Raw genomic sequence first — 14740 nt, 5'->3', positions numbered from 1 at the left:
GCCCAGGTTTGTGCAGAGCCGGGGAGCATAGGGATTTGGGGTTTTAAGCCACTATAGTCAGGGAACGCAACAATCCGGGCCATGGCGTAAGCAAAGGAGAGGAGTCTGATATTTGAGACCTCAAGTGGCCCGTGGAAACTAGACTTGGTCCCCAGTGTCCTCGGTGTTGTGGAAGTCACCATCAATTAGGTGTTTCAGTCACAGGGCTCCAGCATCAGTGGGGAAGTGGAAGGGCACACTCAGGGTGTCAAGCTCCCCTATTCAGGGATGTAGGAAGCTTTAGGACAGCCTGGCCAGGAGGACAGGACAACGTGGGGGTAGGGGGGGAGATGGAGAAAGGCCATCCCCTGCCCAGGGTCTCCGCCTCCCCCAGTCACTACAACAAGTACGTATGAGAAGCGCTCACTTTCCCGACATGAAAATGGGTCCTGGGCACTGACAACAGACCACAGCAATAGCGAGAGAATCCAGATCTTATGACCATTCATCCGCTCCGGACCTTCTGGCCCGCCGGGAGCGCCTAAGCCCGGGCCTGGAATGCGCGCTGCCCCACCCAGGCCCCTGGGACCGCGGCAGGGACCGTGGACTCTGGGGGTCTGTAGGACCCTGTCAGGGTGACTTTGAGCTGCCACAGCTGCGCCCACCGTCTGGCGTCAGGTGGAGAGTACCCCAGAGCTGCGGGCCCAGGGGAGAAAACTGGGATTCTTCAAAGGAATCATCAGGCTTCACAAGGAAAGCCTGGGCAGGGCGGCAGTCAATCTGCTGGACTCTTAGGGTTGTTGGAAGTTGCACCAGTTATGTGGAGTATGGGTCTCCAGACACCCTGGGGGTCATATAGTCAATCTGAGGGGCTCAGGGATATTAAAGGGGGATCAGAATTTGAGATCACTCAGAGATGAGGATCTATCAGGATCTCAGTTGCAGTAGGTGGCCTCAGGGAGTTTTACATGAACGCCCCCCCCCAGTTTTTCAAGGTCAGAGGGCCACTGGAAAACAACATGGTGTCACATCAAAACAACATGGTGTCACATAGAAGTCGCTCAGGATCAGCAGGCACTGAGCAGTGTCTCCAGTCCCTGAAGGTCAAGAGATTCCTGGGTCACTCTGGGGTCACTCTGAGTCATCCAGGTAGTCCCAGAGTCCCTCTTACTGGCATCCATAGACAGTAGTCAGCAGGTGGCATACGCAATGGCCCACAGCTGCATGTGATCAAGCAGCTGTGCTGCCCGCTGCTCCAGGGCCCACAGGGTGGCCACTTTCTTGCCCAGTGCCTGCTCGTTCTGAGCCAGGCGGCGCTCCAACCCTGGGGATCAAGGTCATCTGAGCCAGGCTCTGATCTCTGGCTCTAATCTCTGACCCTGACTCTGACCGCAGCCCTAAATAAGCTCTAGCCCAAATTAACATTTGACCCCCTGTTCTGGACTTTGATCCCAGCCTGATCCCTATATGAATCCGGACCTGACCTGGACCCAGCGCTGACCCTCCCACACCATCCCTGTAACTCTGACCCTCCCTTCTGAGCCTGACCACCCTGCCGTACCCATCCCACCATGGCCCAGCTACGTATGCTCCAGGCGGCTCCAGCTCTTCTGTGCCAGCTTTAACAGCTCTTGGGCCTCAGCTCGTGCCCGCTGTACCTGCTCTTCTGTATCTTGCACTGTGGCCACCAGGCTATACATGTCCTCCTGCAACTCCACCACACCTAACTGGGCCACCTGCAACTCCTAGAGTAGGATTGGATCTGAAACCCTACCCCATGTAGACTCTACAGTCCCAGACACATTGCTACCTGAAGTTCCTGGGTTGGGGAGCAGGGGGTTTCAGAACTGAGACCCTGCCTCAGCCCAGCATAGTCCAGTCCCAGCCTAAACCCCATTTCACAGTATTCCAGAGGGGTCCCTGAAACCCTAATGCCCACTTTTCCCATCTCACCTTGCCCAGGCTCCCAGCCACACCCAAGGCATGTGCTGCTCGCTCTTCTGCTTCCTGGACCTGCTGCTGACTCAGGGCCAAACGTGTCCTGAGAGCCACAGCTGCACTGGGCAGATGTCCCAGGACCGGGGTCATATCCACTGCCAGTGCCACCCAGGCCAGGCGGCCTGCCACCTGAGACAAAGATCAGAGCATCACAGAGAGGTCACAGCAGGGTAGAGTGTTCACATGGTCAGGGTATTTAGCACCACGGTATCACAACAGGTCAAGAATCTCAGGGGAAGAATGGGGATCACAGCAGCCTCTGAACAAGAGGAGTGAGGGAGCTGAGGGGTATGGGTGGGGTATCACCTCCTGTACATTGGCCTCCAGACCTCGAAGTCTCTGTTTCACCACCTGCAGCCCTTGCTCTGCAGCCCTTGCATGAGTTCCCGCCTCAGAAAGCACTCCCTGAACATCCAGTGCTTGGTCCATGGCCCTGGCTGTACCCTCCCTAAAGGATGCAGATGATCAGTCCCGCATTCCTTTCCTCCCCATCCTCTGACCTCTACCTCCAGCCTTCTGGCCCTTCACCTGGTCTGCTGTGCCTGATGGAGGACACCTTCAGCATTGGGCAGCTCCTGGCCTACAGCAAATGGTACAGGGAGCGCACCCTGGATATGATCCAGCAGGAGGGCAATGCCTGCTGCCCCACCTTGGGGGAGGAGCACCGCCAGCCCATGCCATGCTGCCAGCTCCACACTCACAGCATCCGCACCTTCATCTGTGGGGATGGAGGCAGGGATCCTGGATGTGAACTCTTGATACTCGACCCAACGAATCTTGACCCTAACCTCTCATTGATCCTGCCTCTGACGTGACTGTATGGCGTGGTAGAAGCTTCCAAGAGCCAATCGTTAAATTTTCAGGAATTCTGTGAATCAGTTGTTAGATGTAGGTAGACAGACATCCAGTCACGGGGAGGATCACTCACACCGTAGAGATTCCTCCTGACCCCGAGGACCCACTTGCTAGACATTTACAAGCACTCTAACGCTCCCACCTGACACCTGGTCCTCCCTGATGAGTATTCCTCATTCTAGAAGGAGTATCACAGCAGTGTCCGGGAGCCACCTGCCCCTGCCCTCAGCTGTGAACAGACACACAACAAGCAGACATGTACCCAAGAGGAAATGCTGGATGGTCTGCACAGTTGCTTGTATATGAGCCATGGTGGCCACACCCCAGGGCCCCCTTGCACGATGCCACATCTCCCAGGCCTGGATTTCCGTGGAGCTGGCAGTGGCCTGGATTTGCTGTAGCTGGTAGAAGTGGGTCAGATGTGGAATATGTCTCTTGTAACCGCATGGCCAAGCCATGGTACCCTGTGACTCCCCCCATGCTCCCCTCCACCGCCCCCCTGGCTCTGTACCAGTTGCTGACACTGTTCCAAGGCTGTGATGGCTATGTCCAGGCTATAGGAGGAGTTACGGGAGGCAACCAGAGCCCAGTGGGAGGTAGGCAGGGTCCCAGGACAAGAGGGAACACCATGGGGCACAGGAACATAGGCCAGCCCAGGTCCCCGACCCCTGCATTCCTGCCAACAAGATAGGGGATCCAGTGAGGAATGCATGTCCCAGATCTGCCATTGCCCTACACCCAGTTTACCCCTAGAAGAGAGTCCTTGCCTTGGCAAAACCTCCCACAGTAACCCATATCTCCACCCACCACTCCAGCTTTGACTAGGAGTCGCAGAAGCTGAGGGTGCAGTCTCTGCACCCTGTCGATCAGTCCCTTCAATTTCAGCTGCCACACAGCTGTCCCTCTGGGCTGGCCTGTTCCCCACAGCAGCTGCTCTGTCCACCGCCGGGCCTCCTGGGCCTGTCCCAGGATGCTGTCTGGTCCTCCAACTGTGGCCACGACCTGGGCTGTAAGCATGGCCTCTTGAGAAAGCAGGGCAGCTGAGGAGGCCTGGGCCTCAGCATCTGCAGGGAATAGGAACGATAGACAGAGGGGTGGCTCAGGGCTCCATTGGCTGAGGTAGTGTCAATCAGCCTCCTGGGTCCCCCAGATATGTAAGCAAAGGTACCTGGTCCCTTCCTCTTGCCCCAACCTAGACCCCACCCTCACCCGCAGCCCACCTACCTGCCTACTTGGCCTCACCTTGGGCTCCTGTGGCCTTCTTGGGCCAGGCCAAGCCCTTGACATAGTCTAGCTCCCAGGATAATTCTTCCAGACGTTCGCACTGCCCCCTAACCCATGGCTCTCCTTCTGCTACAACCTGCCCCGTAGCCCACAGTGTCTGGGCCAATGTGGTTGTTTCCGTCCTGTGGGAAGATGGGGTATTAGCCTCGCCAGAGATGCCCTTTCCTCCCTGATTCCTCACTCAAGAAAGCTCACCTCACTCCCAGACCCAGGACTCAGACAGGCCAGCCCGAGACCCTCTGAATCCCTGACCCTGGGAGACTAGCTGGAGACCTCCTCCCTTCTGACCCCAGACCGCTTGCCTGAGTCCAGCTATCCACTCTGTAAGTTGTCGCAGGGGCCGCATAGCAGGGGAAGGAGCTTCCAGGAATATCTGGGCCTGCTGGAGTACCCCCTCCAGGGCCTGCAGGCGTCTTCCCTGGCCCCCGGCACCCCAGCCAGGCATCCCCTGGTGTCAGGCAGCCACTTTGTGGGCCACAGTGTCCAGCTGCAGCTGGAACAGAGCCAGGTGTTGGTCCCAGGAGGTGAAACAGGGAGGGCAGGACGTGCAGTGTGGGAAGCCGCCTCTGGAGCCACGGGCACATGCCTGGCACCTCAGCCCTGAGATGCCCTCTCTGCAGCGACAGGTGCCTGTGTGTGGGTCACAGCTGGGCAAGATGGAGCCCCGGGGGTCACAGGCACAGGCTGTGGGGGAGAGGCAGGGTCAGGTCAAGGAGCAGGCGGCCCTCACCCTAGCCTTGCCTTCAAGAAGCCTGAGGAGGAGAATGGCCCTGTGTGAGTACAAGAACCTCACGTAAGCCACTGCTCAGAATGGCCATGGGTACTGGCATCTACCCCGGCCAGAGAGGCCATACTACATGGCAGCCTTTGGGCAGGAAGACAGCATGGGGCTTCAGGGGCTCTGCAGCCCAGGCAGCGGTCAGCTAGGGTCAAGACTGGCAGGCAGGGTCAGAAAAGCACCACCCAATGTGTCTGCTCCACAGGCCTACCCAACCTGGCCTTGCCAACACTTTTCCTACTGTTTTCACGAGTATATCTTCAAGTTTTGGAGGAGACAACAAACACGTCATGTCCCTCGGGATAGCCTGGTGGCTCCCCTGCCACCCCACACGGAGGACCCCGGCAGGACAGCCTCACCCCTGATGGTGGCTCGTGTGAGCGCCCTGCTCACCTCTGCACTCCCGCTCCGGGTCACCCCAGTACCCATCCTGACACCGGCAGCACGTGCGGCCCCCAAATCCTGCCCGGCAGGGGCACTGACCCGTGACCTGAGGGAAGAGAGTGTGGCCAGTCAGCAGAAACACAGAGCCTCCTCTGGGGGCCGGGAGAAGGACAGGCGTGCGCCTCCTCTCAGCCCCGTTCCTGCCCAGGCGGCACCGTGCCTGTGAGTGGCTGAGGGCCTCTCCCCTCCTGCTTCCTCTGGTCTGACCCCTTGGCCGGCCCCCACCTCCTCCCCCCATAGCCAGCCTCACCTCCCGCAGACTGGCCCTCTGCGTTCTCAACGCCTGACCTGCTCCTGTGTGGAGTACCCCGCTGTCTCCACACCCTCACCAGGGACTCAAGAAGACACTTCAGACCTCATCTCACGCAGTCCCTGACATCTCTCCTGGAAACACTCGCTTCCCGGGGCCATTGCTCTCTGCCTGCACAGCTCCCAATCTTCCCCCTCCCTGCCGGTGGCTCCTCAGCCTCCTTTCCAGCCCCACCTGGCCCCACCCCGCCATACATGTTCCGCTTTCCATGACCCACTCACAGTGCTTCACCCACACACCAACGTGTGGCTGCATGCAGGGTCGGGCCCACGCAGTCTCCTGCCTGCTCACAGCTAATGTCACATAAGAGCACAGACACACAGCTGTTTGCAGCCACACACACCACTGCTGCTGGTCACATTAACACTCGCACCGGCCATAAATCACAGCGCGTCACAGGCACACACACTCACTCACACCTGGCCCCTGCCACATGCTATGTACAACATGGGCTCACTCACTGGGTGACACACTGGCTGCAAAGCGTGTTGGGCATGGCAGCTGCAGGGCTCGCAGCCCCGGGGCCCCCCAAGATTCCAGAAGAGGGGCACACAGTGGCTACAGTCCAGCCCCAGTGTGTGGGGGCGGCAGGGGCACTGCCCGCTGACCTGGTTGCAGAAGCAGGCTTCAGCCCCAGATGGGCACCTCGCAGGGATGGTGCCCCGGGGGTCACAGTGGCAGCCTGGGGAGAGGAAGGGCTTGACAGGGACTGAGGAAAGAGAACCCATCCCCCCACCTTGAGATGCCCTCACCCATTCCACCCACACACTCACGCCGGCAGCCCCCTGGGCGCAGGGCACTGCCGTGGAAGCCCGGCCTGCAGTGGGCACAGCCAGGGCCATGGCTGTGGTGCAGACAGCGCTGGCAGTATCCACTGTGAGGGTCGCAGGCGGCTGGATCGCGGGGATCAATGTTGTTGTTGCACTGGCAGGGCTGGCACGGACTCCTTCTGGGGTCATCTCCTGGCCAAGGGCGCCCAAAGTAGCCTGAGGAGCAGCGGTCACAGCGGGGGCCTGGAGGGGATTGGGGTATGTGTGGGTTGTCTCAGGTGTCTTCCTGTACTTTTGGGGCCTCTGGGTCCCACTTCACCAGCTAAAATGTCTGAGGTCCAGCCAGGAGGATACAATAGCTACATCACGGCCCATCTTCTTGGCTTACAAGCTCCATGCCTATAATTCCTCAAGAATGCGAACTCCTTGAGGAGAGGAGCCCAGCCTGCAGCTCAAATATACAGGTGACACTGGCAAAGATTTGCCTCGTGGACCTGATGGGATTGTGAATAAGTGAGCAGAGCCATGGGTTTGTCACTGCCAACCATGCCTCACCTGCATAGCCAGGTGCACAGAGGCACAGGACATGTCCCCTGGTGCTGTCCACATGGCAGGAAGTCCCGTGATAGACGCCTGAGCCAGGGTGCCCATGACAGAGGCAGGGCCGGCACTGCTGACCTGAGCCCAGGGTAGGGTCTCTGTAGTAGCCATCCAGGCACCTGGGGGCAATAGCACATGGAAGGGGTAGCCCGCTCATCATGATCCCCCCCCAACCCTTCCAGTGGCAGCCTCACCTCTCACAGTGCCGGCCCACGGTGGCTCCGTGGCAGTCCTGGCAGACGCCCGTGAGTGGATGGCACAACTCAGCATGTCCATTGCAGACACAGGGTTGGCAGCATGGGAAGCCCCACCAGCCAGGGAGGCAGCGGTCACAGCGGCGACCAGCAAGGCCTGTCTGACATGCGCACTGCCCACTCACAGGGTTACAAATGGCACTGGTGGCACCCTTGGTGTGGCAGTGGCACTCTGTGGGAAACGACAGGGCAAAGAAGCCATGTAGAGAAAGGAGATGGCTGGTCTCAGATCCCGCACCCACCGGCCCTGAAGGCTCACCACTGCAGCCATTGGGCCCAAAGCCGTACGTTCCAGGCCTGCAGTGGTCACAGGTACGACCAATGATGTTAGGGCGGCAGGGGCACTGCCCACCCAGCAGCGCACACTCGGTGCTCAGTGAACCCTGGGGGTGGCACTCACATGCTGCCAGGAGAAAGGGTAAGATCAGATGACCCCATGGTGCCTCCTGCAACCCCTATCCTTCAGCCCCCTCAGCCAGGGCTACACACTCACCAAGGCCACCCCCGTGGAGCAGGGCCGAGATGCTGCAGGCAAGGCGGGCACAGGCCTCAGGTGTGGCACTGGAGAGGCCCATCCTCACTGCCTCCATGCAGCCTGCCTTGTGGAGCTCCTGCAAGTGCCCTGTGGCCCCAGGGTCCACGGATCTCAGTCCAGGCAACTCTGTCACCCGTGGCAGGAGCACAATCTAGTAGGAGGGTAGAGGGTGGAGGTCAGGGGGTAGTGAGGCCAGCCCCACTCATTAACACCTACACTGGAACTTTTATACATTGGCCCTCACAGCCCCTTCCCGCCCCTTTCCTGTTTCTCTTTTGAGTCTTTTTCTCCTTTCTCGCCAATGGCCCTGATCTAGCCCAGGCAATGCCACCTCTCACTCAGGATCACTGCAGCAGCCTCCCCACAACAATCCATTCTCCCCATGCCTCTTCCCTGCTCCAATCCCTTCCAGGGCTCCCCACTCCCCCACGATAAGCCCCTCTCCTGGCCCACAAGTCCCTGTGAGGTCTGGTGCCTGCCCGTCTTACCTTCTACTCTTGGCATGTGCTTCTCCCCTGCCTGGATCCCCCTCCCTACATTCTCCACCTGTCTCAGTCCTCTTGGTGCAACTCTAGGCCTCCACGAGCCCCTGTACCCTGGGCCCACTGCATCTATATTGGCCTGCTGTAATTTGTGTCTCCCTCCAGACATGGGGTGAAGCCCCTAGGATCTCACCGAATCCAGAAGGATGGTGCCCCCCTCATGTCTCCACACCCCCTTGGTCCGCCACAGCCGCAGGGTCATGGAGTAGCGTGTTCCGGGTTCAAAACAGAAAGGTCTGGATAGAACCACAGCTCTGCAGGAATGGGGGAGAGGAGAAAGGGTGGGGTAAGGAGGTCATGATCATGTGGTCCCAGGGATGCCCCATTTCCACTGTGCAGATATGGGGTCTAACATTTCATCATATGACCAATGGAAAAAGACCAACTTCTTAAACCCTGCCCTGTTTGAAATTAGGTCCCCGTTTTGATTGTTCTATGACATGATGGTATTCCATATTGGGAGGTTTCTACTTCAGGTATTGTTTCGAATGTGTTGGCTACATAATAGGGTCTTGGTATTGGGGGTCACAAGGTCTAGCTTACCTGTGTATATGGGTCAAGGCCTCCTGGAACAGCTGTTCTGAGGGCAGCAGATGGGCACAGCGTGTACTGCTGGGCTGGGATTGAGCACGGACCCTGACTAATGCCTGCCACTCTTCAGGTGCCTAGGGTTAGGGGTCAGCAGTCACAGAGCTGCCCCTACCCACCCCCCGGCACCACCCATCCACCTGCCTGGTACCCATGCCACTGACCTGGGTCTCATAGCGTAGGACAATGTCATACTCCAGGGCATGAGGCACTGTGGGTGCCAGTAGAGACAGGCCAGCCCCATCAGCCACACATGCAAAGTTCGAGCCGGTCCACAGCGTAGAGCCAGCTCCCTGATGCAGGGTCCGGGGCTCCTTTGGGACCTGGATGTGAGATACAGACTCCCAGGCCCAGACAGCTCTAGGACCCTCAGGATTTAGGTTCCCATTCCTCTAAGACCCCAGGGACCCATAGCCCCAGGGCTTGGGCCCATTCTTACTAAGACCTAGTGACCTGTGACCCAACCCTGTTCTTCAGGCTCCTTACCTTAGGCAGCTGGTGTTTGTAACAGGCTCGCGTGGCAGGGTGGAGGGCACATCGAGGGTCACGCTGTCTCTGAAGTCACGGCCTGAGCCAACCAGGAGAGATCCCTGGGGCTTGTGTGCAGTGGGGAGGAGCAGGCCAGGGGGCTCCCTGCGGGCAAGTCAGGTGTCAGCGTCCTCCCACACTACCCTGGGTGAGGATTTTTTTTGTCCACGCTGTGCAGCTTGTGGGATCTTACTTTACTGGGCAGGGATCAAACCCGGGCCCTCGGCAGTGAGAGCTCAGAGTCCTAACCACTGGACCGCCAGGGAATTCCCTGTCTGGGAATATGGACTCTGTTCAAGACACCAAACTTCTGACCGTGCTGATGCCACCCCACTCGGATCTGCCTCACCTTCCTAACCCTGTCCGGCCTCTTTTCCCAACTAGCTCTCTCTGGACACTCTCTCCTTCCCCTGAGCCCCAAGGTGTGAGCCTTGATTTCCTCCTGCCTCTGCCCCTCCTGGACACTCACAGGCAGCCGGGGATCAGCAGGCTGGAGGCCCTGACCAAGCTCAGCTTCAGCAGTGGCCTGGTCGAGGGCAGCGCAGAAGTACCCAGACTGGAGATCATGGCAGCGGCGGCCACAGAAGTGGGGGCGGCAGAGGCAGAGGCCCTCCCCTGCAGAACACCTGGGCCGGGGTAGGGGTGGGGATGGGACAGAGTCAACTCCCAATTCTTGCCACTTGACCCAGACCCCCAGTCCCTGCCTTGTACCTGTTGCTGTAGGCACCCCCAAAGTCACAGTCACAGGGCCGACAGCCTAGAGAGTCACTGCTCAGACCCCAGAACTCGGGCTATAAGAGAGAGTAGGTAGGTGGGGGAAGGACAGGAAGATCTGGGCAAGGAGAGGAGGGTCAGGGGCCTGGAAGGCTCTCTGCCGGGACCGGGCATTGGAGGAAGAAAGGGGGTGAGTGCAGGGCTTGAATGCTCCTCTGCCTCCGGCTGAGAAGGGGAGAGGAGACCCTGGTGCACTCCTGCACGGCTTCATGGAGGGGAGGTAAGAGGTAAGAAGATGAGGTCACAGCCGGAGTACAATAGAAGTTAACCAAAGGATTTGTAATGTTCAAGGGGAGGTAAGAAGGGAATACACTGTGTCCCTTCAAACACCTTTGCTGTGAAACACCTTTAAACTCAGTGCATAATACTATTGTAACTCCTTTAAATGCTTTTCCTTCTTTTGTTCCCAAAGCTCCTACCTGAGGGCATGTGCTGGTTCAGCTCGCCGAGGTGGCGTTGATTCTAGTGACCGGGTCAAGAAGTGGCACCAACCCACCTGCAAGGCTCAGTCTACAGTCACACTGATTACAGCCTTGTACTTGTCAGCTTCCAGATGCTCAGCACCCAAAATCAAGGTCAAATCAGAAGGTGGGTCAAGCCTCACCAGACAACGGCTGCAGTCCCGTCCAGAGACAAAGCGTTTGCAGTAACAGGCACCGCTAGAGGGATCACAGGCAGGAGTGCCAGGGACCCGGCCCCGGGGGTCGCACCTGCAGGCTAAGGCACAGGGCTGTCAGGGTGCTAATGAGACTGCTGCAGGGGTGGGTGGGTGCATGCGTTATTAGGGCAGCAACTGGGGGCAGAGCAAGGAGGACGTGGGGGTGGGGGTCCACTCTGAGGGTCACTCACGCTGGCAGCCCTCTGACTGGGAGAGGCTCAGGCCATAGTGACCAGGCCGGCAGGAGTCACAGCGCTGGCCCCAGATATGAACTTTGCACTGACACTGCCCAGAGAGGAGGCCTCGGGTTTCGTCTGTGTGGGCATCACACAAACCTCCCTCCAGGGCACCCACAGGGTCGCAGTCACAGGCTAGATCAGAGGTCAGAAGTGAGGACACAGTCAGGTCAGTGGTCACCACTGAAGCTGAAGGATCAGGGTCAGAATTAGGATTGGGGGTTGGAGGGCTCACGTGTGCAGGAGTGAAGGGAGCGGGGATCCTCCCTGGGGTCTCGGTGGAAGAAGGGCTGGCAGAGCTCACAGTGGCGCCCAGCTGTGTTGTGTTGACACCCATCACACACGCCTCCACTCACGTTGCCAGATGCGACATACAGGGCCATGTCAAAGTGACAACTGCGGGCGTGCCCATGGCACTCACATTCTGGAGCAGAACAAGGAAGGTGGATATGGAGTGGACTGATCCATGGCAAGTATGGCCAGACAGAGTAGGGCACGGCACCTACCCTGGCAGGTGTGGGGGTGCCCAGGCTGTGCTGCCTGCCATGGGTGGTCCTGGTGCATGTCCTGGCAGCGCTCACAGTGGGTACCAGCTGTGTGGTGGCGGCAGACGCAAAGGCCATGCACCTGGTGGGGAGGAGGGCAAGACGAGTCTGCCCCGGTCCCCCAGCGTGCCCTCTCACCAGCCACAGGATGTCCCTCCTACGGTACTCACCATGCCTTCCACGCTGGGTGGGGCCCCGGGTGTGGGCATGCACTCAGAGGCATGGCCATGGCACAGGCAGCTGCCTCGGACCACGAGCTCATAGAGGGCATAGTAGTAGAAGGGGTGTCCCTTGAGGCCCCCCAGGGGCCTGTCACCCAGTGTGTGCAGCTTGGAGAACTTCACTCGGAGGTTAGTCACACGCACAAGCTCTGGAGACAGATAGCCCTCAGATGCACTGGTTGTTATCCCTCTATGCTTGGGATAGAGTTGGGGGCGGGGGGGGGTGTCTCTCCCCTCTCTACATTATCACAGCCACCTCTTCCAGCACCCATGCTGTGGAACCCCCCCATCCCTGCTCCCCTGAGTATACCGCTTTAGGATGACCACAGCCTAATGGCAATTATCCCACCTCTGCCCTGCTTCAGACCTGGTATCACTCCTGATCTGAGACACCTGCACATTCCACTGCTTCCTGGACACCCCTTTCTGGTATCTCCAGATATTGGAAACCTATTTCCCCAATGCAGTAAAGGATTCCATTCCCCAGCCCATCACTCAAATTAGAAATCAGCTTATTATCCAACCAAACCACATAAGGTATATTTGTCTCCTTATTTATTGACTGCCTTTCTCATTTTTACGTCAACCCCAACACAGATAAGTTGTCTATCTGCTCCGCACTGAGCACCCCCCAGAAGATGCCTGTCACACATTGGGGCTCTATGAGAACTTGTTAAATGTACACATGGATGGAAAGATGGGTCCACAGCTCCTCTTTCTCCTCAGAGCTTACATCGGCTTCCAAGCCAAGGCCACCTCCTGTATCTCTTTGCCAGAGCTCCCCTTTCTCTTGATCAGGGGAACACGCAACAGCCACTCTAGGCCCTAGAAGGGCCGGGTGTGTGTGTGTGTGTCTGTGTTTATGTGCCCACGCGCGTGCACTTACAGTAAGTAGTTGGTAATAATTGAAGTCAAGGTGGGTGGAGAACGTAGAACGTAGAGAAAAAGCTACTTTGGGGTTTGTCCTCCTGCTCTGGTACTCTCTTGGCCTGGCTGTGGGCTGCCCTGGCTGTGGGCTGCCCTGCTGGGTTATGATTATGTCTCTCTTGTCCTTTAACAAGACTTTTGTTTTACAAGGAAGAGGTCACAGAGACGCCCTGGCGCCACCTGGAGGCAGCTTCAGGAACACAGGGTACCAATTAAGGCCAGGGTGATGAATCAAAGCGGAGAGTGCAGACAGGGGACCATGAAGGAGCTGTGATGGAGAACGGTGACAGTGACAGTGGCTCACAAATGGGAGAGTTATGAGGTACTGTGTGATATGATCAGAGATGGGGGACAAAGATTGGGCTGGCATGGCCAGCAGTGATGGGGACCACAATGGGGCCTCACAAAGGAATTCAGTGATAGGGCAGAGATAAGGGACAGAGAAGAAAACTGCTACCCATGCCAGTCCCAATGCACTGGGCACAGATATGGGAAACAATAGTGGAACAGGAATGGGGAGCCATAACAGGGACCACAACAGAGGACCACGATGTGGCAGAGCTGGGAAACAATCCTTGGGGGACTGAGCTGGCTTGCCTGCCACCCTGCCCCACTGGTACACATATCCCGGCAGGACCTCACCTCCCACCAGTGAGTGTCTGATTTTCCTTACAAAGGAGTACAGGTCTGGCTGTAGCGATAATTACCCTGAATCTCGGTGTTGTTTGGGTTCTCCACCAGAATGGCTGGGTCCAGAATTTTGAAAATTACCTAAGAAGCAAGCCTGAGCCTCTGGCTTCATCCCAGGGCCCAACCCCCTTCCTCTGGGCCTGACCTCTCCCTCAGTGGAAGGCTCGATGTCTGAGTAACGCTGGTCGCAGATGAGGTCACTGACTCTGTGGCCAGGGGCAGGAAGGATCCCAGGAAAGAGGCCTGAGCAGTTACGGGCAAAGTAGCGGTACACGTGCCAGGAGTGGCCATGGTCCACTGAACGCTCAAGGAGCAGAGCTGCTGGCCGGAATGTCTGGGGGACAGGAGGGGGGTCCTTGGGTCACCACGGGCAACCATCACTGGTGGCCATCAGGTCAGGAGGCAGAGAATAAATGCCTTCAGGCTAGGGCACTGGATCACCTTGAAAGTCATGATGAGGTGGGTGAAGTAAAAGGCACCTTCTAGGTCCAGCTGGATGGTGACATTTTCAACACCTGTAACCACAAGGGCTGGTCAGTGGCCAGGCCTTGACCCCAGATCCCAGACCTGCACACATGAGCACATAAGGACCCTCACCACTCTCTGCTTGCCACCAGGTCTTTTTGCCGCCAGGACCACTCTGGGAGATCACATTCTCAATGCCATGGCCTTTCCCGTCCCGAGAGTCACAAAAGAAGCAGTTCTCAGAGTCCTGGAGGAGTGCCCAAGGAGACTGGCTAGGCAGGAGGTGCATGGTTGGCCCCCACCCCCCTCCAAAACTTCACAGCACAGGCCTCTCCCTCCAGCCCCCGTCAACGCCCTGAACTCCCACAAGAGCTGAAGCTGCCCAAGAAAATCCAAGATACCATCTCCTGAGCCTGTACCCTTCCTACCTGTAGGTTACTGACAATGCAGTAGAGTTCAGGGCCATGGAGCCCACAGGTGGATGAGGTTCGAAGGCTCTGGCCACGGCCAACAATCAGGTTGCCAGTAGGTGGGTAGCAGCTGCCACTTAAGCAGCCGGGTGGAGGAAGTATGTCTGGCACCTCCTGGGCAGTTGTTCTGGGAGCCTGGACTGTGAGGGGCAGGTCTGAGTAGAAATCCTAGTGGTACCCCCTACCCCCCAACCTCACCCCATCCCACAGGGAGGCCTGGTGATTTCTTCTCCCCCTCCAGATGGTTTTCAGGGAAAAAGACCACCTCTCACCCATTGGTGGCAGCAGC

General features: G+C 58.0%; 1 protein-coding gene across 1 annotated transcript; it reads right to left on the bottom strand.

The window, feature by feature from the left end:
* Positions 1-520: 520 nt before the first annotated feature.
* On the bottom strand, positions 521-14727 carry LOC130834422 (laminin subunit beta-2-like). Its single transcript, XM_057704593.1, has 29 exons — positions 14724-14727; positions 14410-14591; positions 14114-14228; positions 13958-14031; positions 13662-13850; positions 13534-13597; positions 11849-12048; positions 11640-11760; positions 11369-11557; positions 11089-11268; positions 10844-10956; positions 10177-10256; positions 9935-10091; positions 9102-9260; positions 8893-9014; positions 8483-8603; positions 7766-7958; positions 7532-7675; positions 7213-7444; positions 6974-7137; positions 6422-6661; positions 6110-6330; positions 5288-5384; positions 4710-4800; positions 4075-4238; positions 3640-3896; positions 1933-2106; positions 1564-1724; positions 521-647 (listed from the first exon to the last, which is right to left on the bottom strand). The coding sequence occupies exons 1-29, from the start codon at positions 14725-14727 to the stop codon at positions 521-523; spliced, it is 4335 nt and encodes a 1444-aa protein (XP_057560576.1).
* Between the last annotated feature and the right edge of the window lie 13 nt (positions 14728-14740).

The sequence above is a fragment of the Hippopotamus amphibius genome, chromosome 13 (assembly GCF_030028045.1).
Source record: "Hippopotamus amphibius kiboko isolate mHipAmp2 chromosome 13, mHipAmp2.hap2, whole genome shotgun sequence".
Lineage (NCBI taxonomy): Eukaryota > Metazoa > Chordata > Mammalia > Artiodactyla > Hippopotamidae > Hippopotamus > Hippopotamus amphibius.
This window is presented reverse-complemented; position numbering and strand designations above follow the sequence as displayed.